This window comes from Neofelis nebulosa, chromosome 5 (genome assembly GCF_028018385.1).
Source record: "Neofelis nebulosa isolate mNeoNeb1 chromosome 5, mNeoNeb1.pri, whole genome shotgun sequence".
Classification (NCBI taxonomy): domain Eukaryota; kingdom Metazoa; phylum Chordata; class Mammalia; order Carnivora; family Felidae; genus Neofelis; species Neofelis nebulosa.
In genome coordinates this window covers 86,609,617-86,635,880 of record NC_080786.1, presented here as the reverse complement: position 1 = coordinate 86,635,880, position 26,264 = coordinate 86,609,617, and the positions used below count along the sequence as shown (strand labels likewise).

The following is a 26,264-nucleotide window of genomic DNA, read 5'->3' as shown; positions in this document are numbered from 1 at the left end:
TGACACTATACAGAAGCTATAAAGATGAATGCAATACACCTATTTATAAAAAGCTTATATAAACAAATTTCATTTATTTAGTTCTTTAAGCTATAGCCAATCTAATATTCATTAAGATATTAATTTTTAATAGGCTTTATTTTTTATTAAGGTTTTTGTTTTTTTTTTTTTATGCTTAGTTTTGAGAGAGACAAAGACAGAGTGTGAGCAGGGGAAAGGCAGAGAGAGGGGGGTAGACACAGACTCTGCAGCAGGCTCCAGGCTCAGAGTTCAGCCGGGCTTGAACAAGATCCTGACCTGAGCCGAAGTCAGATGCTTAACCAATTGAGCCACCCAGGAGCCCCAACAGGCTTTAATTTTTAAAGCAGTTTCTAGGTTCAAAGTAAAATCGAGCATAAAGTACAGAATTCCCATATAACCTATGCCCACACACATGCATAATTCCCCATTATCAACATTTTCCACCAGAGTGGTACATTTGTACAAATGATGAACCTACATTGATACATCACAATTACCCTAAGTTCACAGTTCACTCTTAGTGGACACTTCTTAGTGGACATTCTATGGGTTTTAGCAAATTCATGACATCTATCTACCAATATACAGAACAGTATCACTGTTCCAAAAATTCTCTTTGTTCTACCTTTTCATCCTTACCTCTTCCCTAACCCTAGGCAACCACCAATCTTTGTACTGTCTCCATAGTTTTGCCTTTTCCAGAAAGTCAAATAGTTGAAGGACAGGGTATATAGCCTTTTCAGATTGGCTTCATTCACTTGGTAAAATGCATTTAAGGTCCCTCCATGTCTTTTCATTTCTTTTTAGTGCTAAATAAATTCCTCTATCTGGATGTACCACAGTTTATTTATCCATTCACCCACTGAAGGACATTTTGGTTGCTTCCAAATTCTAGCAATTATAAATAAAGGTGCTATAAACATGTGTATGCAGGTTTTCATGTGGACATAAGTCTTCAACTCATTTAGATAAATACCAAGGAGTGCAAATGCTGGACTGTTTAGTCAAATTTGGTATCTTTTAAAGGCTTCTATAACCATTGTAAACTATTTTTTGTTTAATCTTCATCTCTATACTTTTCTCAAGTTTTCTACTGTACAAATGACTGGGTATTAAACATAACTTGAACAAATTTTTAGTGGGTACATATAGGTTCCCTGTAAGAAATTCCGTAACGTTCTTCAGTTGAAAAGGGGAACAATTAACTTCTAAATCTGAGTCATGGTATCAATCTTACCATTTGGACTTAATGACCTTTTTTTTTTTTTTTCCCTTAATGACCTTTTGAATGGGCAATTAAACTTTGCCAAGAGGCAGCATCTCACAACCAGTATAATAGTTTTTATTCTAACCTATTAAAATTTTTTTCTTAATGTTTATTATTTTTGAGAAAGAGACAGAGCGTGGGCAGGGGAGGGGCAGAGAGAGAGGGAGACACAGAATCTGAAGCAGGCTCCAGGCTCTGAGCTGTCAGCACAGAGCCTAACACGGAGCTCAAACCCATGAACTGTGAGATCATGACCTGAGCTGAAGTCCAACGCTTAACAGACTGAGCCATCCAGGTACCCCTATCCTAACCCATTCTTAACTATTCTCCTAGAAACTATCCTATCAGAGTTCGCATTTCCAAAGTATTTTAAGAGGACTGTCTACTCTCTACATGTTCTAGTTTAATATAAAGGCAGTATATTACTGAATGTAACCAAGTTTATTCCTTAGAGATGAAGAAAAATATATAAATTTGATCACCTCAAAATACAACTATCATTAGGCACGAGTCTAAATGTGTGAAACATGTATTTCGAAAGATTAGGCCAATCCAGAATGGTCCAAGGTGGAGATGTCTTGGTGTGACTATTTAAACTTGCTGCCTGGTGCGAAAAACCAGCAGATAAATGGCTATAAATGATGTACCATATGCCTCTGTTTGCCTGGTAAGTCTGTTTTTATGTCTGTTGTCCCACTTTAATTATTAATAGTTCTTTCTTTCCATCAAAAGTACTCCCGTTTGATCGATGAGTTACACAGTCTTCCTAATTATAAGGAAATTGAACGGGTTCCCTCTTCTCTCCCTGCCTCACCTCCTCTTGTGTATTTCTTCCCAAACGGGTAACTAAGAAGAGAATCATCAGCTAGAGGATCAGGATAACACTAGATAAAGTGTAATATGTTTCCTAGAAGGTCTAAGGGAGAATTCAGACAAATGAAAAATTTACAGTAAAAAAGAAACAGGTAGTATTAAACGCTACAAAGAAAAAAAAATTTTAAAGGTAAGAAGAGAGAATAATGTCTGGAGTGAATGAGTACCTGCAACCTTGGATAAGAATCTTGGAAGGCCCTGTGAGAAGGCAATAGATAAGCAGATATCTGAAGGTCGTGAGGGAATAAACCATGAGAATATCTAGGAGAAAGAACGTTACAGGCAGAGAGAAGAGAACATCAAGATAAAGGCTTTGAGAGATGGCCTCATTTGATATATTTGAGGAACAGGAACAAGGCCAGTATACCCAGTAGAATAAGTGAGCGAGCAGTATGAAGTAGGATTGGAGGTACTGTCATGGACTTTTGGTCCATGGTAAATAAGGATTTAGGCTTTTATTATAAATTGGATTGAAAGCCATGGAAGGGTTAAAAACAAGGTATTGACACTCTGAAACGAGGATGCTGGTTGATGAGTGAACAGACTGTTGCTCTTAACAGTTTATTCTCCAAAGAATGAAGATGGGGAACCAGTTAGAGGGCTACTGCTGTAGTTCAGGAAAAAAATAATTTGAATTTAGTAGTTTTACAAATGGCAAAAAGGGGTCAGATCATAAATATAACCTGGACATAGAGCCAATAGGATTTGTTGTTAGACCGAACGTGGACCAAAGGAAAAAAATAATAGAGAATGATTAGAGTTTCTGTCTCCAGCATCTCAGTGGGTGATGATGAAAGAAGATGGGGAGAACAATAAAACTAGAGATTGTTTTTGACTTGTTAGCCTTCAGAAACTTAATTCAAGTAGAGATCCTGAGTAAGAAGATGTACAAGTCTAATGTACAAGGATTCGCTGTGGGCTAAAACAAATACTGATGTTATTTAAAGGCACAAGACTGGATGAGATCACCTGAAATGTGAATATAAAAAGAGAGAAGTTCAAGGACTGAGTCCCCAGGCACTTGGTTAGCAGTAGGAAGAGGAGGAAGATACTGCCAAAGAAAATGAGGTTGGGAGAGTATCAGAAGGGTGGTGTTCAAAAGTCAAATGAGAAAAGAATTTAAAGGAGGGAATAGTCAATTGTGTAAAAGCTGTTATGGTTTCAAGTAAAACAAAAACTGTGAACTGATCACTGGATTTGAAAACCTACTCCAAAAGAGAGTTTCTGGTTGGTTGTTTTCAAAAAAAAATTTTTTTTTAACGTTTGTTTATTTCTGAGAAACAGAGAGAGAGCATGAGCAGGGGAGGGGCAGAGACAGAGGGAGACACAGAATCTGAAGCAAGCTCCAGGCTCCAAGCTGTCAGCACAGAGCCTGACGCGGGGCTCAAACCCACAAACCATGAGATCGTGACCTGAGCGGAAGTCGGATCCATACCCACCTGAGCCACCTGGGCGCCCCTGGTTGGTTGTTTTAATGAGAGGTATTATAAGAGGCACATATGCTGATGAGAAAATTCAGTATAGGGGGAAAGACAGATAATGTAGTGAAGAACAGAGAATTTCAGAAGTCCCTAAATAATAGTTAAAGGGACTAAGATACAGAGCAGAAGTAAAGGATGAGCTTTAAGAACACAGATAGATCATTTATTTTAACAGGCCTAGCATACAGAGTAAGATCATCAACTAAAAATGAGGGCCAGGAAATGGGTATTGGAAATTTAATGTGCAGCTTTGGAGCCAGTGTGAAGGAGGCAGAGTCGCAATGAACAAAGGTTGAATCTTATCAATGAAGTGACAGAGGGGCAAGAAAGTTGAGATAATGAAAGGCAGTATTTATAGTCATGGACCAAGGAAAATGAACAAGGCAAGGAGAGAAGTTAGAGCATGAAAGGAGTGATAGATAATAAAAAGTTGAGCTGAAGGTCTTCAGAAGATAAAAAAAGAAAATCATTGTAGTAGGGGAAGTGAGCTAAAAAGAAAGTGCTAGTCAGATAGTCTGAAATGCTTGCAACTGAGATTTTGTAAGTGCTACAGTCGATGGTACTGAGGTCCTAAATATAACTATTTAAGTGTGTCACTCAAGTGAAAGAAAAAACAAGATTCTTAGAGGTAAGGAGATCAAAGAATTGAGAAGTCAAGATTTTGGATAAATTACACAAGGATACTGAAACTCACTTAGAAAAATTACAGGATTAGTGGGCAAGAAAAGACAGTAAACCAGTTGTTCAAATCATTAATGAGTGGGAGTGACTGAGAGAAATGTAGATGACTAGAAAAGGAGGGGAAGCAGAAAATACTGTCTGATGGCACCTACATTTTTTTTTCAAAGAGAGAGGAGGTACAACCATCCATAAATATCAATGGAAGCACATTGGAAGCACAATGGAAGCAAGGAAGACATCAACTCCACTTGCTGGTCCCATGGTGCATGAGATATGACAGATAAAAGCTCCACTTTTCCAGAGGACGATAGAAAAAAAAAACAACCCAGTATCCTCAGAGGAATGCCAGGCGTCTATGAGTGAAAAAAGGGTGAGATGAACCAACAGAGAAGAGCTGTAGGGTAAAGGAAATTTTGCTGATGACAAATTGGGAGTTCTAAAGGGCAGACTAAAAGGGCTTGGGAGGGTAGAGAGAAATGGGGAGTTTAAAACAGATTAGAGATATACCTGAATCACTCAGAGATAAGAAAATGAATGAGAATGATCAGGAATATTTGTACTTTTTGTGGTAAGTTCAAAAGGGATATAGGGTAGAAAATTAGTTCTGAAGGTATGCTTAGGAAAGCTTGGTAAAGGTGAATGAATAATCAATTAAATTTAGTTGTTTATTTGTGACTGGTTTGGCAATCTAAGGGAATGCTGGGAAAGGCAAAGTAAAGGAGTTGGTGGTCTCACCCAAGAGCTGAGGTGCTCTTTGGGGCCCCTTCCTTACATCCTACAGTTAAAGATGTTGAGGTCTGGGGTTCTTAAAAAAGTGCATGGCTTGTACTTACAGCTAACTTATTCCATCAACACTATTTACTGAATGAATAAAAAATGCACTACTCTAGGTGCTATAACTCCTAATTACCTACATGTGAATTTGTCCATGGATTATCAAAGTTAAGCAATATAATAATATAATAAAATAATAGCTACTAGGCACTAAGTATGATACATATATTAAGTCACTTAATAACAATTAACTTAATGAGGCTGATAATATTATCTTCTTTTTTGGACAATATATCCAATGCACAACTCTACAAATTAAGCCTTTTATAATCTAGAATGCATCTGCTTAGGACAAATAATACTCTTTTAATACAAATTAGTCTATATATTTTCCCACATGGGTATCTGAAAAGTGTTTTCCTGTATGTTAATGTAGGACAGGATTTTTCCTCTTAAAAAGTAGACTATTCAACTCTTATTAAAATTTTATTGTTCTTCTTCAGTTATGACAAGTCATCATGTCTGTTCCATTCACTCCCAAGAAAAGAACTGTGTTGTTTTCTGCTTCATTAGGCATGTCATTTGTCTGGGGGAGGGTGGAATCCTGTTTGATTATTTACACTGATCCATGTTAGGGATTTTCAAGTAGTCCAAAATATAGGAACAGTTGCTAAACACACATTCAAAGTGACTTACGACTTCACAGCTGTTCAAAGTTTATATAACTATTATACTCATTAATAAGCACTAGTATCACCCAGTAGGCAAAACTTTTTACCTAGGAGCTAATCAAGTATAGCAAAGACTAGAAATACTGTGCTGGAGTTCTTTAAAACCCTCATAAATATATAAATTGGTCCTAGACTGGAAGTGAGCTGAGTGCACTATATAAGTCGGGGAAGGTTGGCATTAAGTCATCCTAACAGGAAGAACAGAGGGAATTCTGAGGTAAGGAAATGAGCGCTCGAAGCACTGTTTTTCTGTATTATTCAAAATTAAGAACTTAAGTAGAATGAAGCACAAAACAGAAAAAACTTAAACCAGAGTAAAATAATTAGAAACTCATCTTAATTTAACATTAAAACAAAACAAATCCAATGTAAACTTCCGGGATATAATCAAATGACAAAAATGAGAAATAGTTTGTAAGCTGTATAGTTATCATCATTGGGTAGAGATTCAAAGGGGTGAGGAAATCAGGCACATGGGGGATTTGTGTGGCTTCAAGGAAATACTAAGAATGGAAGGGAAGAAAAGGGAAGTACAGAAAGAAATAGGCTACTGTGAAGAACTAAAGGCACTTGTGAGGGAAGGAAAATAAAAATAGGTACCCAGGAGGTTTTGGATTAGGTGCTGTATTCTGGAAGGCCACAAACTAAAAAGGTTCTCGGTAACTGAAATGGAAAATAATTCCATAAACATTCATGGAGCACCAAATATATGCCATGCCCTATCCTAGAAGCTGGGGGTCTTGCCAAAGTTTATAACCACTTAGCTTCCTTATCATTTAAAAAGACATTAATGACTTCATACTAAGTTCCAAATATTACAGTAGAACCTGGCATATAATCTGAGTTATTAACATGAGTATTTCCATCACACAAGCAATTTAAATGAATTTTTAAAGTAAATAAATTTTCTTTTTATTTATAGAGGATATTTGGGGGGATATTAAATCAGAGTAATGACTTTCAAATTAATAAAACTTCATTTAATAGCAACTCTCCAAACTGCTAAAAGTATCATGCTGCATAGTTATAAGGAATTAGATTCAAAGTTAATCTTGCTATCAAATCTTAGAAAAAATATTTCTAACAACAGTGAAACAGGAGACCTGGTAATCAGTGCTATTATTTATCAGTTGCAGAACAAAACACTATCACGTACTATCTTCAAAGATATGTAGCATACGCTCAATATATTATGAAATTTCATTAATCTACTTTGCTTATAACAATATGTAAATCCTTCTGGTGCTACAAAATAAAACTGCAAGCCATGGGTCAGTAGATGAAACAGAAAAATGTATTCTAGCATCAACCAAGACCAAAATATGTCTAACGTTCTATCTCAGTCCTATTGTATTTTATCCAGTAAAATGAATTCCAGTGAGTTATAAGAAAAGACTTGGATACACAAAACACCTAACTCATCAGTTAGAAAAACCCATAGAATGAAAAATGATATGATGGCATGCTAGAGCAGGAGAAATAAAAGCTAAAACCTCTGACCTCATGTCTACATTTCTAGAGATGAAATACAAAGATAACGAAAAAGTAACAAAAAGAGATGTGAAAGAGATAAAAACTAAGTCATGTATCAGTATACACAAATGACCTGAAACAAATGGGAGAAAAATAAAATTTTAAATGGCTTTGTAGGATTAATTGCAAATAGTGTTTTTATTGAAAACTATTGTATTTATTTCTATTTTAGTGCAATAGCAACTTTTTCTCCAACTCCTAAGTAACTGTAATATAATTCTGTGGTTTCAATAGTTTTATATGTGAACTATTTTGCTTGTCTTTTCATTTGTATGCCCCTAATAAGATGAATTATGTATCCGTAGTAGCATGTATGTGTATGTATACATATACAGTACTGTTTATTTATATAAACTACATGTAAGTTTTAAGTCTATCTTTTTTTACTGACAATGGAAAAAATATTCATTTAAGATTAATCTATAATGAATAACAACACCAAGCCTTAGTCTTTGCATCTCTTTTTGGTATGTGCAACTGTAGTAAAAATCAAGTTAGTTAAATTCTTTGGGCAGTAGTCAACCTAAGAGTTAAATCATATTGTTGCCTCTGAAGAAGTTTTGATTATAACTAATATCAGTACCTACATAAAAACAATTATGACTCCCTAATCCAGTAATTCCATTTCTTTCACACATGTAAGCAAAATAAGTACAATTTATCATGTAAGAATATGACATTATTTTAAAATTAAAACTACTGAAAGACAATTCAAGTAATCAAAAGCAACAAAGAAGCTGTTGACAGTTTATATTTATTGTGCTGCTTCTAATAAAAAAAGAGATTGCTTTAAAGAAATGTATTTTAAAAAAGCACTGGGATATGTGTATGAATTTTATTAAGTATTACTGATGTCAAATGACAAAAGCATTCTCCTTATTTTTATGACTATTTCTCTTCTTTTCATTTTTACCAAAGTTGAATGAGTATCTATTAAAATATTTTAAAACATGAATAGCTCTCAACCTCCTTTAATACCAAATACATATTTCACCTAAATTATTATTAATTTTCTATTTTCCCACTATTTTCAAAACTCATTTCCTCAAAAAGATTTGGTTTTATGTGTTTTTTTTTTTTTTTTTAAATTTGGAAGATTTTTAGTGCTTGGTCATCTCTTTAAAAATTGTCAATCGACTATTTGAAAAAATATTCCTACAATTGTGTGATTTCACAAGTTTAATGCTTTTAAATTAACTCTAGATAATGTATATTTATATAATGTATATTATAGAATGTATATTTATACAAATATATATTTAATTCATTAAGTTATTTGAATAAACCATAATTTAATATAACTTTTTAAGATATAAGTATATATAGCAATAGCCAACTACTCCATTTATTCTCAAAACACTAGAAAATAAAAATATTTCAAATTATCTTCTGTTTCTGTACCATAACAATCTCCCCAGCTTATCTTATGACATACAAAAGCTAAACAAACGGGTATTTTCTTTGGTTAGACATCATAGTTTACAGGATTTAAGTCTAAAAATAAGGAGACAAGCATTATTAATTTACATTTTAATTTATGTATCAATGGTTTGTATTTTTAGAGAAGTCCCTCAACAGAATCAGAGACTGTTTTGTTTGGTATTACATAAGAGCAAAAGAGAACATATTTTTTGTTTCCTCTTTCATGCTAAAGACCTACATAGATGGACTGAAAACATACATTTCTGCGTATCCAAGGTTTCAGTGCAGAAGATTATATTTTTAATAACAAGAAATTTATACTAACACATTTGCAAAGTAAACGTAAACCGAAATATACTGAAAATAATTTCAACAAGTGGTATGTTACCTGGGTGGAGCTGGTGGCTACCGAGATGCAGTCAATAAAGCTGTGTCTTCGAGTGAAAAATGCAACTATCTGCTGCCAGCGTGAAGGTTCTGGCTCTGCTTGCAGTTCATCTGATGAACCCTTTTTTGCCCAGTGTTTCTGCTTTGGGCCTACTGAGCCATGGCTAGAGCTAGTATTGCCTCCTCGACTGGCGCGAGAGTATAGAAGTGTGTTGTTCCCGAAAATGTAATTCATCTCTGCAGCCCTGCAGGTGGTTGCCAAGCAGTCTTACTTCTCTACCAGCTGCTGAGTGGTGAATGATCGGTAAAAACTGCAGCTAGAATTACAGCAGCATCACTTGGAGATCAGGGAAAATAAAAACCTTGAGAAATGATGCTCATTTTCTCTGTAATTTCTTCCCATGAAAGAGCTTGTATCTTTCCTCTGTACCTGTTAGTTGTATGATGGCTGAGTTTATATTTGCAGACAAAAAAGACGGCATAAGGTTGATGTCTTTCTCATGATTATTTTTTCACCAGCGTCTGCAGGAACCAAAAGCTGTTCTTTTGTTAGCTGATAACTAGACGGAATGAAATCCAGGAAGTGAGGTCGATTAGCAGGTAAAGAAGGATGTTATAAACACTGGACTACCAAGACCCTTTGGGGCTGCCTGATTTAATGCACAGGGTGGAGAAACCCTGGATTAGCAAGTTTCAATCTCAGTCTGTAGTAAAATCCAATGGCATCTTCACTGCTCAAATTGTAAGTATGAACTGAATTTAAAATACAAAAGGATTCTCTTGCCAACAGTTCTGATTGTTTAAATAATTTTACTAAAGGAGACTCTGTCATTCACATAAATTTCCACATCAGGAAGGAGCTCACCTTAATTAGATTCTAAGTTTTTTAAAGGTACTGTCTACATTCAACTCTAAGCATCTAATAATGATAGAGAAAACTCCATTTGTAATGTGGCATGATTATTTTATGTAATGTATTGGCTCTTAATGCTTTGATAATTGAGTCTGGAGATAGAACCAAATTAATTAGCAAAATAAATATGTGGCTTCTGGAATTTTTGTGTTAAAAAATAAACTGTTAAATGATTAGCCTAACCTCGTTTATGTATCATAAACACTGATTAAAAAGTTATGAATTTTTAAAAATGCAAAAAAACTAAAAGTAAATTTTTTGTTTTATAACCAGTGAAGCATGTTTTATCCAACACTACATAAATAATACTCTGGTTCACTAAATAACACTGTCTGATTCCTAAGTAGTCATTTTCCTTTTTTCTAAAAAATTTTTAGGGTGGAATGGGGGGGGGGAGAGACAGACAGACAGACAGGGAGGGAGGAAGGGAGAATATCTTAAGCAGGCTCCATGCTAAGCGTGGAGACTAACGCTAAGGTTAGATCCCACGAGCCTGGGATCACAGCCTGAACTGAAAATCAAGAGTGGCTTAACTGACTGAGCTACCCAGGTGCCCCTAAATAGTCATTTTCTAACATCTAATACTAGGTCTCTTTCTGTCTTTTTTTAATTTCTTTTAATGCTTATTTATCTTTGACAGAGACAGACAGAGCATGAGCAGGGGAGGGGCAGAGAGAGAGGGAGACACAGAATCTGAAGCAGGCTCTGAGCTGTCAGCACGGAGCCCGACGCAGGGCTTGAACTCACACACAGTGAGATCATGACCTGAGCCAAAGTCGGACACTCAACAGACTGAGCCACCCAGGCGCCGCCCCACCAGGTCTCTTTCTCAACAGAGTAGTCCACCTCAGAATCAACTAGGATGCTGGTTAAAAATGCCGACTGGTATCCCCTCCTCACCAGAATTTTTTGGGGTAAGAGGGATATGGAAATTTTCATTTTAAAAAAGCCCCCTAAGTGACTTTTTTTTTTTAAATCAATCCTGTGTCTTTTTTTTTTTTTTTAAACGTTTATTTATTTTTGAGACAGAGAGAGACAGAGCATGAACAGGGGAGGGGCAGAGAGAGAGGGAGACACAGAATCTGAAACAGGCTCCAGGCTCTGAGCGGTCAGCACAGAGCCCGACGTGGGGCTCGAACTCACAGACCGTGAGATCACCTGAGCCGAAGTCGGATGCTTAACCGACCGAGCCACCCAGGCGCCCCCCTGTGTCTTTATTAATGGGAGTTAGAAAGAGACTATACTCGGCAAGCAAGGGGTGAAGTAATGGGCAGAAAGGTGGGGTGGGCTCAGGTTCTGGAGATTCAAGGGCAAAGTGATGGCCTAGGAGGGGCCAAGGAGACCAACCAGTTCTTGGCAGCAGCTGAAGAGATACCCAAGGGTGAGCTTTCAGGCACTGGGGCAATCAGCTGGTTCTGCAGGGGGTGCAGGGTAAATTGGCATGGCCTGGAATTTCCCTGAGGCCACCCTGCCTGGTCTACCTAGATCATCCGTTGGTCCTGATCCTGTTCATTGCCTTCTATGTCCACCTCACTGACCTCTCCATCATCAGGTGACTCATTGTAGTTATTCATCTCATCCATGTCCTGCATGTCCTCATCAACCTCTGAGTCCTCTTCACTACCCTCCTCATCTTCATCCTCCTCTTCCTCGTCGTCATAGTGCTCTGAGGCGGCTTGCTGATAGGTACCAGATTGTCTTTCTCTGCAATGCTCTGGAGCCAGGCCTGATGCTGTTGTTCTTGCTGCTGCAGCTCTGTCTCCTCCAGGCAGGGTCAACCCAGATTAAACCACAGTGTCTCAGTCACACAGGGGAAGAGTGAGGGAATGAGGGAAACAAGGTGGATATAGCTCCTAGACTGAGGTAAAGGGCCAGGTGAATCCAGCTTTCAGATGTATTTGGTTTTAGTTATTCGGTTAGTTTGATTAGGTGATGGGATGGAGTAGAAGGTAGCAGGGAAATAGCTCTTCCTTGTGGGAATCAGACAGACCTGGGTTTGAATCCTGGCTCCACCACTTACTAGCTGTTTGACCTCGGCCAAGTCACTTAACCTCTCTGAGCCTCAGTTTCCTCATGTCTAGTTCTAATTTTGCCCTAATTCATTTGACCAATCCTGGGCCAGCCGCTGTACTTCTGTGAACCTCAGCTTCCCGGCCTGTGTCACTGACACAACACCCATTCTTACAACCAGTAAATATGAGGCAAGAGACCGAGGCTCCAAAAGCCCCCTAAGTGACTTTTAAGCAACCTGAAGTTTGAGAACCACAGGTTCCTAAGTCTGTCCTTCTAACACTGCTATATTAGTATGTAATATGTGGTCATTTAAAAACAATAGATGAATAAAAGTACTGCTTGATAATATACTAATGATAGAGTAATTTAATTTTTAGGTTGCTATAAACTCATCACAAGTCCTAACCTCAGCCATACACTTTTTCAGATGTGGACTGACAAAATCTTGCTTATTGTGTGCTTACCAGCACCAACTAAATGCAGCCTAATGGAAAGTAGTATTGGCAAACTATAACCTCCAGATCCATTGCAAACCCTAATTCAGCAAGCAAAGATACTAATACTCTACAATTCCATCTCCAAAAATACAGATACATGCCCAATAAGGGTTGAGAGTCATGTGGGACTTTTGAGACTTAAGATGCTTTGTGATAGAGATTATAGCACAAAGTTTGGTCTTCTTCCCAAGGACTCTGCAGATAGTAGCTGGCAATTTTGTGGCCCTAGACAGAATGGTTCTAACCATTTGGGGGTAGGGGAAGAGAGGAAAACACTAAGAGTAAACAGAGAACTAAGTGTAGGAAAAAAGTAAAACTTCCTTAAGAAAAAAACCAGAAAAATAACAAAAAAATAGTAGTAATATTGACCAGGTACTTAATAAACAACTAGTTAGTATGATTTCAACGAATGCTCCAGTAATTGGTTTGGCCCTAAATTATGTGCCATGATGATCCAGGTCTGATAAAAACCTGAGATGGGGAGGGAAGCACTAGAATTGATATAGATTCTGTTATTCTGGATTGGCATGGATAAGGATTTTAAGTTTATTTATTTATTTTGAGAGAGAGAGAAAACACGTGCACTCACGCAAGAACAGGGGAGAGGTGGTAAGAGAGGGAGAGAGAGAGAGAGAGAGAGAGAGAGAGAGAGAGAGAGAATCCCAAGCAGGCTCTGCACTGTCAGCACAAAGCCCGATGAGTGGCTTGAACTCATGAAACATGAAATCATGACCTGAGGCGAAATCAAGAGTTGGACGCTTAACTGACTGAGCCACCCAGGCGCCGCTGGATAGGATTTTGTACACAAATGCTTAATGCAAATTTCCTACTTACAGTGCAAACAATTATAATACAAACAATGAACAGTAAGCCATTTGTGTACATAGAATTCCTATCCTAGGGAGCCAAACAGCTCAAAAATAATCTAAAGCTGATAGGTTACGCATTCCATCTCATATATCCTTTAAGTACTGGGAAAAGTACTTTTCAATGCATGGATTTTCAAATCCATTGATATTAACAAAGCAACTATGAGATTTGGAAGGGCTTCTTTATGAAACTGACCTGTTATCTAAGCTACAAAAATCTAGGATCATCTCATCCATTGCCCAGTAGTCAATACATGCATACAAAACCTATGTGTACCTAAATCACAACTGATTTCATAGGATTTGATTGGGAGATCAAAGGTGACCAATTCCTCACTGATTTCTGCTTTAGAATAGCCCTACTCATATAGCAGAGTTGAAAATAAACTCTATTCCATTAAAACAAAATTTAAGCAATCATTAGGGAACCTGGAAAGTCTATTTAAAATAATGAATTAAAAAAATACACAATGTCAAAATCACTGAATAACTATTAACATTTAAATATGATTTTAACATTCTTTTTTCTGTAGTTTACTTTTAGTCAAAAAATGATAATATTAACTATAATAGAACTCTAAACAATAAAGCTTAAGTAAACTGAATATATCCACTTAGCGGATTATTACATAACCTAAAATATGATTTTGAAAAACTTATGACTGTGAGAAATTTATTTCATAACATGAAATGAAAGTAAGGACCATTCAGAAATATATACAGAATAAGTAGGCCCTCAATTTGCTCACCATTCCAAGTTCAAAAAATAAACTCACAAGTCTTCAGGTATAGTAACAAAAGCAAGGATTAAATAATCTCAGTAAAAAATGTAAGAGGTTGAGAGGAAAAACAATATTAAAACTCTAAAATACTAAATAAATAAATAAATTACTAAGTAACTGCAAAGCTAATATACTGTAAATGCTACATAATAGGTATTTTCCTTACACTTTTATCTTTATGATCTGGCGTATTAAATTTCAAAATGTACAACTGTACTAAGAGAAGACTTTAAATAATATTTTAAACAGAACAAAAAACACACAGTTCACCTACTTCTCCCATTTCCCTGTGTCTTATAACCACCAATCTTTTGTCCATATTATAAGAGATCACTGGTTTTTGTCTTTCTCTGACTTATTAGCATAGTGCCCTCAAAGTCAAACCATGTTGTCACAAAAGGCAAAATTTCATTCTCTTTGACCACATGTACCATGTTTTCTTCAACCACTCTTCCACTGATGGATACTTAGGTTGTTTCCATATCTTGGCTACTATAAATAATGCTGCAATGAACATGGGGGTGCATGTATCTTTTTGAATTAGTGTTTTCATTTTCTTCAAATAAATACACAGAAGCAGATCTGCTGAATCATATGGTAGTTTTATTTTTAATTTTCTGATGAACTTCCATAGTATTTTCTATAATGGTTTTACCAATTTGCATTCCCACCAACAGTACATGAGGGTTTCTTGCCAACACTTATTATTTCTTGTCCTTTTGTTAATAGTCATTCTAAAAGGTGTGAGGTAATATCTCACTGTGGTTTTGACTTGCATTTCCCTGATGATTAATGATGTTGGGTATCTATGTTTTCATGTACCTGTTGGCTATCCAAGGTCTTCTTTGGAAAAAATGAATATTCAGATCTTCTGGCATTTTTTAATCAGTTTTTTTTTGCTATTGAGTTGTAGGAGTTCCTTACGTATTTTGGATATGGCTCCTTATCCATTAATTATCCATGATTTGCCATTATTTTCTCCCATTCAGTAGTATGCCTTTTCATCTTGGTGGCATGAATTCCTTTGCTGAGCAGAAAGCTTTTTAGCTTGATATAATCCCATTTAGTTTATTTTTGCTTTTGTTTCTTTTGCTTATGGTGTCATTTTCAAAAAATCATCACTGAGACCTATGTCAAGGAGATTACTGCCTATGTTTTCTTCTTGGACAAGACTAAGCTGAGAAGACTGATGACACAGATGGATTATTTGCTTAGAAAAACTCTGATCATATACCAATACCTTCTGTCTGAGCACCATCTTGTGGTCAAACTGTATGCAAACCATAAGCTTACCTTAATACATCAGGGCCATCCAAAAAAGAGAAGTAAAATTCAACAACATTTTAATATATTCCAGAGATGTGAAAACAAAACTCATTTCAAAAGGTATGCATAATATACTCAAAATGGGAAAGATTCTATTCCTGTACTAGTTTAATAGGCATATATTTGCTTATGACTATCTTTTCTGTTACCCTCACTTCTCACATTGGAAAAACTACCAACTACTGCTAGTGATTTCATTTGATACTGTTCTCAGTACTACTGGATGAAATGTATCCAGGCTAGGAGATATACTTATTTAAAATAATTACCTGCTAACACACTGTTCTATCTTCAATTTCAAGTCCTGCTTAACTATGTTTACTTTTGCACATATTGATTTGAACATAAGTTTCCTCGTCATTGACAACAAAGCCAAATATAATTCCCTCAGTGATCAGTGCAACATCCCATACCAAGCTGCCTCCATGTACCTACTGCCCTCCTTGTCACTTCATCCTGACTTAAATATATTTTGAAACAGGCTGGACTTTTATTTTTTCAATTTACTGTTTACCATTTTTCCTAATTCTCAGCTCATTGTCTGTTTTAGGAATCTTGACACTGTTCTTATTATGATATACTATTATATTTATAACTGTTTAAAATGTAAGCTTTTTAAAAAGATTCTTATACACCACAAAAATTTATCCACTATGTCTTTTTCTTCCATTTTCACCATTATACTGACAATTTCTTCCTTCAAACTGCCCAGGACTGGCAAGAAAGTTTCCCTTTCAGAGTCTTAAATCATAATTACCTTCAGGTTAAATAAGGCCTGAATAAAGTAACTTTCAATCACTATCTTATTTCATTCATTATTTCAGTAATAAGAATCAGCACCAGCACTGCAAGAACCTAATAGATTATTTCATAGCACATGTTATGGTGGCAAACCCCTCATAAGGCCACTCATCAGCTCTGGATTGAGACCCTTCACACCTTACACTCATTTCCGAATAAGTTCCCTAAGCTACAGTATCATGAATCTTCCTGTATTTTTACCCTGATTATCACCCTGCTACTGTACTTATTTTCCCCAGTAACTGCCTTCTCCTCTGAATTGGCATCTTGTGCACACCCTTCAACACTTTATCCAAAAGTCAATTTTCTTTTTTCAGACACCTCCAAAAATTTAATTTTTCTCTTTATTTTCTCATGTTATATATTGTTATATCTCTCCATAAAAAATACTAATCACTGAAATCTAACAGTTACTAACATAGATGTTTAATAAATGTTAAATGTGTATTATTTAATAATCAAAACTAATATTCTAGCAGGTGATATTTTTCCAAAATCATATAATCAACTTTATTTAAAAGCTTTCAAAAATTTACACAACAGTCAATGAGAAAGTTCACTTCTGCTAGTCCTCTACTAGCTATAGGTGCACTCAATCTTACATTTAGTTTAGCAATGCCCAGGGTCAACTGTGAGGGCTTTCCACGTATTCTTTAATGTTCATCAGTTTGTTTATATTTAACTTTTAAAAAGGGGGTGGGACGCTCACTGCCCATGCCTCTATCAGAATCTGCATATATACAGAAGTAACTACCAAAACACTTACCAAGACTGAGGAGTTGAGTGTGTGCAAACTGGCTTTGCATAGTTTATAACAATCAGAATGACCAGATATTCAAAATATCAGAAACAAAGAATTATACCTACCTGGGAGAATTTTTTGACTAAAGTAATAGGTTATATTAATTCAGGCAACAGAAACTAGGCATAGACTGACAAGAACAGCATATAAAGCAGGACACAGTGCTTCCAATTCAAGTGTTCTAAAGTTATGTTATTCAGAATGAGGATAGAAGAGATTTCTTGACTTGAGATTTTTGTAAGTTAAAAATGTGTATTAAGGGGCGCCTGGGTGGCTCAGTCGGTTGGGCGTCCGACTTTGGCTCAGGTCACGATCTCGCAGTATGTGAGTTCGAGCCCCGCGTCCGGCTCTGTGCTGACTGCTCAGAGCCTGGAGCCTGTTTCAGATTCTGTGTGTCTCTCTCTCTCTGACCCTCCCCTGTTCATGCTCTGTCTCTCTCTGTCTCAAAAATAAATAAACGTTAAAAAAAATTTTTTTTTAAATGTGTATTAAAATTTCTAGGATAACCATTAAAGGAAGAGAAACAGATGGAAATTGGACATGAGAAAATATAACCTAATGTAAGATATGAAAGGAATAAATGTCTCCTATTGAGATAGAGAAGCTGAAGGAACTACATTTTAGAAAGGTTCCATTTCTGCTGTTTTTCTACTGGAGCCCCCATTTACTCGTGTTCGATATTTTGCACCTGAGTAAAAACCAGAGACACTAAGTTCCCACTCCAAGGAGGAAACAAGAAAGTTCACCATTCTCTGGGTTTTGTCCTAGGCCCCCCAAACACCTGATAACACCTAAGAAGAGTCAGATCCCAAACACGTTCCGGGATGTTAGCTTTTAAAAAGCCTTGGCTGACACTAGCTAGCATCAATACCCTCTACCTTTCATGATTTATAAAACAAAACCTATTACTCACCTGACATTTGCCTCTGATTAGACCCTCCGCTGGATTCCTGAAGGAACACATATCCTGGACCCCTTTACAATATAAACCCCAGGCCCCAAGCAACAAAGACACTCATTCTCCTTTCTTTTCAGAGTCTCACAGACATTCCATCTACTATTCTTTACCTGTCACTTATGCTACTCAGTAAACTCTGCTTTCACTTTCTCCAGCTCCTGTTTGATTTCTATCCTGCACAAAGCCAAGTATCCTTTTGGCTGGTCCTGCAGGAACCCCCTTCTGGATTTTTGGACCACCCTCACTGTATCAGTATGTTTAAAAATTAAGCAACATACCTCTAAATAATTCATGGGGCAAAAATAAGTAAGTAAGTAAGTAAGTAAGTAAGTAAGTAAATAAATAAATAAATAAATAAATAAAGGAAATGTTAGAATAAAAAAAAATTACATGTTAAAACTTGTGGGATACAGCTAAAGTGATATTTAAAGGAAATTTTACAAACTCAAATACTGATACTATTAACAATAAGCAACCAACTTAAGAAACTAGGGAGAAAAAAATAAACCCAAAGAAAGTAGAAGAGAAAAAAATAATCATGGTAAGAGGAGAAAGGGGAAAAGATAAAAAGAGAATTGTCTATGTCACTAATAGCCAACCGATTTTTTCTTCTTTGTATCTCTCATTTAGTCTCCCAAGGGAAGATCAGACTGCTCCTTACCAAACAAAATCTGTAATTTATATGCAGGCTATCCACACATTTGTATTTATAGATGTACATGAACATGTGTATTATGTAGGTATATGTGTGTATGAAAACAAGGAGGGTGGGGATAGCAGCACATGGGGGAAGAATACAAGATTTAAAAAGATTTTTTTAATGTTTATTTTTATTTTTAAGAGGTGGGGGAGGGGCAGAGAGAGAGAGAGAAGGAGACACAGAATCTGAAGCAGCTCTCAGCACAGGAGCCCAATGTGGGGCTAGAATGCACAAACTGTGAGACCATGACCTGAGCTGAAGTCAGAGGCTTAACCAACTGAGCCACCCAGGTGCCCGAAGAACACAAGAGTTTTTAAAAAGAGATGAATCTTTGACAAGACCATCTTTTGGCAAGAATGATCAAGGGGGAAAAAAACAAAACAAGGCACAAGTAATTACTAGGAATGAAAAAGGAGCCACACTTAAATATGCTATAGACAAAAAAAAAAAAAAAATACCTCACAGGATATTAATAATATTTTGAAATAAATATGAAATGGACAAATTCCTAGAAAAAAAATAACCTAGCAAAACTATCAATAGAAAATCTAAATGATACTACAACGATTAAAATTTTTAACCAGTAATACAAAATCATCCCTCAAAGAAAATTATAAAACAGAAGATTTTTACTAGGAAAAAAATTATCCTTATTCACAATACATAAAATCAACAAATGATTAGTATTCAGAATATATAAAGAACTTATACAAATCAGTAGAAAGGACAACCCAAGACCATATAAATAAGCAAAAATCTTGAGAGTTTATGTATCACAGAAGAGAAAACCTAAATGACCGATATTTTCAACCTTATTATCAAACAGAGAAATGAACATTAAAGTCACAATGAGATACTATTCCAAGCCCAAAATATGGCAAAAATAATAACACCACGCATTGATGAGAATATGGATCATTTAAAACTCAAATATTGCTGCTGAAAAGGTAAAATATACCACCACTTGGAAAATAATCTGGTGTTACCCACGAAGATATTTATACATAACCTATGTTTTTTATAGCATGTTAATAAAAGAAAACTCTAGAGCAGTAAAAATACTCTTAGGAATATAATATTGAGCAAAAGAAGTCAAGTTGAGATTATATACGGTATATGCTACTTATATAAAATTTAAGATTGGCAAAATAAACAATATATTATTAGAAATCTAAATATGTGGTAGAGCTTTATAAGAAACTAGGATTGTGGTTATTTCTGAGGGGAGTTAATGCCAGTATTAATGCTCTTTGTCTATAACATTTAAAACATATACTAACATTTAAAACAAATTTTTAAAATATTCCAATGAGTAATATTTGAAACATAAGTTATTTCCTTTGTGGGAATTTTTAGGCTTAGAATCACTGAATAAATTCTTTTAATAAAATATATCTTTAAAAGTGTTTTTAGAATGCTAATAAATATTATAAAATTCTTATAACTAAGAAACCAGAAATAAGAGGTAAAAATTCTACATAAAAGAATAGTTCTTTCTGAGCATTAGCTATACAAGTAACAAAAGTAATATATAATTCATAGCAACAAAATAAAGTCATCATCTTACCTTTATTGGTGAAATATGAGAATGGGAAACAAATCCATGGACATTCTCAATTTCTGACAGGTTCTTTTCTGAGACATGAACTAATTCCGGACCTATCACCTCATTAGTGATTTGTGGGGATATGTGCTCTTGAGGAGGTGTATCTTCATCCTGATACCGGTATTTCTGTAAGAAAAATTATTAAATATGAAAAAGCCCTGAAAGGCAAAGTGAGTTCAATTTGAATCATGGTTTCATAACTAACCAAATACTCAATAATATTTAACTGTATGAAAAGTGTACTGTATGGTTTAATGCAGAAAGTCTGAGAGAAATAGGCCTCCATTTTAAAGTCATTCCAAATTTTAATAAAATTATTTGATTAAAAATAATTCAGATTCTGGGGCGCCTGGGTGGCTCAGTTGGTTAAGTGTCCGACTTCAGCTCAGGTCACTATCTCACAGACCGTGAGTTCGAGCCCCGCGTCGGGCTCTGGGCTGATGGCTCAGAGTCTGGAGCCTGCTTCCAGTTCTGTGTCTCCCTCTCTGTCTGCCCCTCCCCCGTTCATGCTCTGTCTCTCTCTCTCTGTCTCAAAAATAAACTTAAAAAAAAAAAAAAAAAAAAAATTCAGATTCTGGGAAGATGGGTGAATAGGAAGCACAAAGAATTTGTCTTTCCACTTAGACAACAATTACACATGCAGAAACTGTCTGATGTAACTATTCTGGAACTCTGGAATCTGTTGAAGTCTTGCAACTACCAGGGGAAAACATGGGATGGTAAACTGTGATTAATTTAGGTTAAATTTACCACCTCAATTCATCACAGTACTGGAAGTTGCACCCAGAGCAATTAGGCAAGAAAAAAAAAATAAAAGGCACCCAAATTGGAAAGAAGAAGTAAAATGATCTCTGTCTGCAGATGATATAATGTTATATGTAGAAAACCCTAAAGACTCAGCAAAAAAGCTGTTAGAGCTAATGAATTCAGCAAAGTAGCTGGATACAAAGTCAACACAAAATTCAGTTGCGTTTCTATATATAATCTAAAAAGAAAATTACAAAAACAGTTCCATTTACAATATCATCAAAAAGAATAAAATACTTGGGAATAAACTTTACTTGTACAATGAAAACTATAAAATACTGCTGAAACAAATTAAAGATGACAGAAAAAAAATGGAAACACATCCTGTGTTTATAGATTGGAAGACTTAGTATTATTAAGATGTCAATATTACCCAAAGCAATTTACAATCTCTGTCAAAATCCCAATGACATTTTTTTGCAGAAAGAGAAAAACCCATTCTAAAATTCATGTGGAATCTCAAGGAACCTGAACTGCCAAAATAATCATGAAAAAGAATAAAGCTGGAGGACTCACAGTTCCTCATTTCAAAACTTACTATGAAGTTACAGTATTCAAAACAGTTTGGTACTGGCATAAATACAAATGTACAGACCAATGGAACAGAATAAAAGTCCAGAAGTAAACCTTCACATAAATGATCAAATTATTTTCAACAAGGGTGCCAAGACTATTCAATAGGGAAAAGACCATCTTTTCAACAAGCGGTACAAGCGGTAATTCCACTTCTAGAAACTAATCTTAGATATAACATCAGTGAATCACAAACATGTGCATTGTAAAATATATAAAAAATCCTTTTAACTATGAATTTGACTGCTGAAAGTTATTGCACAACCTCCAACATCACCACTTTAAATAACATCCTTCTATGAAATGGTAATTACATGGAAAACAATCAGATTCACATCAATATTTGCCAGTTCATTTAACATGATAGAAGAAATGTTTTTACATGTAAACCTCAAATTATTTTCAAAACCAGTGAAAAGAACTCTCTAACTTTATCCTGAGTAAGGCTGAAGTTATAAATATACTTTAACAAAGTTTAACATATTTTAACAGTGTTTAAATTTTTTTAACATTTATTTATTTTTGACAGACAGAGAGAGAATGGGGGGGGGGGGTAGGGCAGAGAGAAAAGGAGACATAGAATCTGAAGCAGGTCCAGGCTCTCAGCTGTCAGTCAGCACAGAGCCCAATGAAGGGCTCAAACTCACAGCCTGCAAGATCATGACCTGAGCCAAAGTCAGACGCTTAACTGACTGAGCCACCCAGGCACCCCAACACAGTTTAAATGCTCAATTGGGCAGAAACAAAATCTAAGTACTTCTATATCTTAATAGGAGATACAATTATACGGAAGGAAACTTGATTATCATCTTCTCTTTTTTTTCCTTCTCCCCAGGCTCTCCCTCATAATCATCTTTTCATACTTAACGGGTACTCCAAAACTTAATATGTACTTGGGAGAGAGTACATGCAGAAAGATGTTCACTACAGTATAGTTTGGAATGAAGAAAAATTGGAAACAAGCTTCTTATCAATAAAACAACAAAAGGTAAATAAATATTGGTACATTCTACAAAAATTATGTAGATATTAAAATGGGTAAAAATCTACTTATTTTAATAGGAAAAGCTGAAGACATGGATTAATGAATGAGAAAAGCATGTTTTGAAGCTAACAAACACAGTTTGAACATTTTAAAGCAAAGCAATTCTACACTTATGTATGTGTATGTATGTATAATCATATGTATATGCATATGCAATGTGTATGTGTGTGTATATATATACATATATATATGTATATATGTATATATATATATCTTCATGTGTATATGTCTCTGTGTGTATGTCTGTGAATGTGTGTATATATTGAGATGATACCATGCACATTTTCAGATCACAATGCTATGAAACTTGAAATCAACCACAGGAAAAAGTTTGGGAGACCTCCAAATACATGGAGGTTAAAGAACATCTTACTAAAGAATGAATGAGTCAACAGGCAATTAAAGAAGAAATTGAATAATAATAATAATAATAAAAACACCAAAAAACCCCATACAGGTCAATGAAACAAAGAGCTGGTTTTTCAAAAAAAATAAACAAAATTGACAACCCCCTAGCCAGACTTCTCAAAAAGAAAAGAGAGAGGACCCAAATAGATAAAATCATGAATGAAAATGGAATTATTACAACCAGTCCCTCAGAAATACAAGCAATTATCAGAGAATACTATGAAAAATTACATGCCAACAAACTGGACAACCTGGAAGAAATGGACACTTTCCTAGACACGTACACACTATCAAAACTCAAAAGGGAAGAAACAGAAAGTTTAACAGACCTATCACTAGTGAAGAAATTGAATCAGTTACCAAAAATCTCCCAACAAACAAGAGTCCTGGACTGGATGGCTTCCCAGGGGAATTCTACCAGACATTTAAAGCAGAGTTAATACCTACCCTTCTCAAGCTGTTCCAAAAAATAGAAACGGAAGGAAAACTTCCTGACTTATTCTATGAAGCCAGCATTACCTTGATTCCCAAACCACACAGAGACCCCACAAAAAAAGGAGAATTACAGGTCAATATCCCTGATGAACATGGATGCAAAAATTCTCAACAAGATACTAGCAAATTGAATTCAACAACATATTAAAATAATTATTCACCATGATCAAGTGGGATTCATTCCTGGGCTGTAGGGCTGGGTCGATATTCGCAAACCAATCAATGTGATACATCAATGTGAGGCTGAAGTTATAAATATACTTTAACAAAGTTAAAAGGTCATATGATCATATGATCAAAAGATCATATGACGGGATCATATGATCAAAAGATCATATGACGGGATCATATGATCAAAAGATCATATGACGGGATCATATGATCAAAAGATCATATGACGGGATCATATGATCAAAAGATCATATGACGGGATCATATGATCAAAAGATCATCCGTCAATAGATGTAGAAAAAGCATTTGACAAAATACAGCATCCCTTCTTAATAAAAACCCTCAAGAAAGTTGGGATAGAAGGAACATACTTAAACATCATAAAAGTCATATATGAAGAGCCCATAGCTAATATCATCTTCAATGGGGAAAAACTGAGAAGTTTCCCCCTGAGATCAGGAACACAACAGGGATTTCCACTCTCACCGCTGTTGTTTAACATAATGTTGGAAGTCCTAGCATCAGCAATCAGACAACAAAATGAAATAAAGGCATCAAAATTGGCCAAGAAGAAGTTAAACTTTCACTTTTTGCAGAAGACGTGATACTCTACACAGAAAACCCGAAAGATTCCACCAAAAGTCTGCTAGAACTGATACAAGAATTCAGCAAAGTCGCAGAGTACAAAATCAAGGTACAGAAATCAGTTGCATTTCTATACATCAATAATGAAGCAAAAGAAAGAGAAATCAAGAAATTGATCCCATTTATAATTGCACCAAGAACCATAAAATACCTAGGAATAAGCCTAACCAAAGATATAAAAGATCTGTATGCTGAAAACTATAGAAAACTTATGAAGGAAATTGAAGAAGACACAAAGAAACAGAAAAACATTCCATGCTCACGGACTGGAAGAATAAATATTGTTAAAATGTCAATACTACCCAAAGCAATCTACACATTCAATGCAATCCCAATCAAAATTGCACCAGCATTCTTCTCCAAGCTAGAACAAACAATGCTAAAATTTGTATGGAACCACAAAAGACCCCAAATAGCCAAAGTAATATTGAAAAAGAAAACCACAGCGGGAGGCATCACAATCCTAGACTTTAGCTTCTACTACAAAGCTGTAATAATCAAGAAAGCATGGTATTGGCACAAAAACAGACACATAGACCAATGGAATAGAGAACTCAGAATTGGACCCACAAATGTATGGCCAACTAATCTCTGACAAAGCAGGAAAGAGTATCCAATGGAAAAAAGACCATCTCTTTAGCAAATGATGCTGGGAGAACTGGACAGCAACATGCAGAAGAATGAAACTAGACCACTTTCTTATATCACACACAAAAATAAAATGGATGAAAGACCTAAACATGAGACAGGAAACCATCAAAACCCTAGAGGAGAAATCAGGCAACAACCTCTTTGACCCCAGCCACAGCAATTTCTTGCTCGACACATCTCCAAAGGCAAGGGAATTAAAAGCAAAAATGAACTACTGGGACCTCATCCAAATAAAAAGCTTCTGCACTGCAAAGGAAACAATCAACAAAACTAAAAGGCAACCGACAGAATGGGAGATATTTGCAAATGACATATTGGATAAAGGGTTAGTATCCAAAAATCTATAAAGAACTTACCAAACTCAACACCCAAAAAATAAATAATCCAGTGAAGAAATGGGCAGAGACATGAATAGACACTTTTCCAAAGAAGACATCCAGATGGCCAACAGACATGTGAAAAGATGCTCAACATCACTCACTATCAGGGAAGTACAAACCAAAACCACACTGAGATACCACCTCACACCAGTCAGAGTGGCTAAAGTTAACAACTTAGGAAACAACAGATGCTGGCAAGGATGTAGAGAAACAGGAACCCTCTTGCACTGTTGGTGGGAATGCAAGCTGGTTACAGCTGCTCTGGAAAACATTGTGGAGGTTCCTCAAAAAATTAAAAATAGAACTACCCTATGACCCAGCAACAGCACTACTAGGAATTTATCCAAGCATACAGGAGTGCTGATTCATAGGGCATATGTACACCAATGTTTATAGCAGCGCTTTCAATAATAGCCAAATTATGGAAAGAGTCTAAATGTCCATCAACTGACGAACGGATAAAGAAGATGTGGTTGATATATACAATGGAATACTACTTGGCAATGAGAAAGAATGACATCATGTCATTTGCAGCAATGTGTATAGAACTGGAAGGTATTATGCTAAGTAAAATAAGTCAGTCAGAGAAAGACAGGTATCATATGTTTTCACTCATATGTGATCTTGAGAAACTTAACAGAAGACCATGGGG

The 26,264-nt window shown here is 35.7% G+C and overlaps 1 protein-coding gene and 1 pseudogene across 29 annotated transcripts in view; both read right to left on the bottom strand.

Moving 5' to 3' along the window:
* The window catches only part of DLG1 (discs large MAGUK scaffold protein 1), a 275,368-nt gene that overhangs the window by 139,836 nt on the left and 109,268 nt on the right, over positions 1 to 26,264 (bottom strand). For 23 of the 29 annotated variants that reach the window (XM_058730919.1, XM_058730920.1, XM_058730917.1 and 20 more), the window contains one exon: positions 20,399 to 20,563. In XM_058730919.1, coding sequence (XP_058586902.1) covers positions 20,399 to 20,563 — 165 coding nt within the window. Of the gene's footprint in view, positions 1 to 9,171; positions 9,542 to 20,398; positions 20,564 to 26,264 lie in introns of those variants that run through there. The other 6 variants (XM_058730940.1, XM_058730943.1, XM_058730945.1 and 3 more) reach the window with 1 other exon arrangement.
* Positions 11,283 to 12,262, bottom strand: LOC131513015 (anaphase-promoting complex subunit 15-like; annotated as a pseudogene).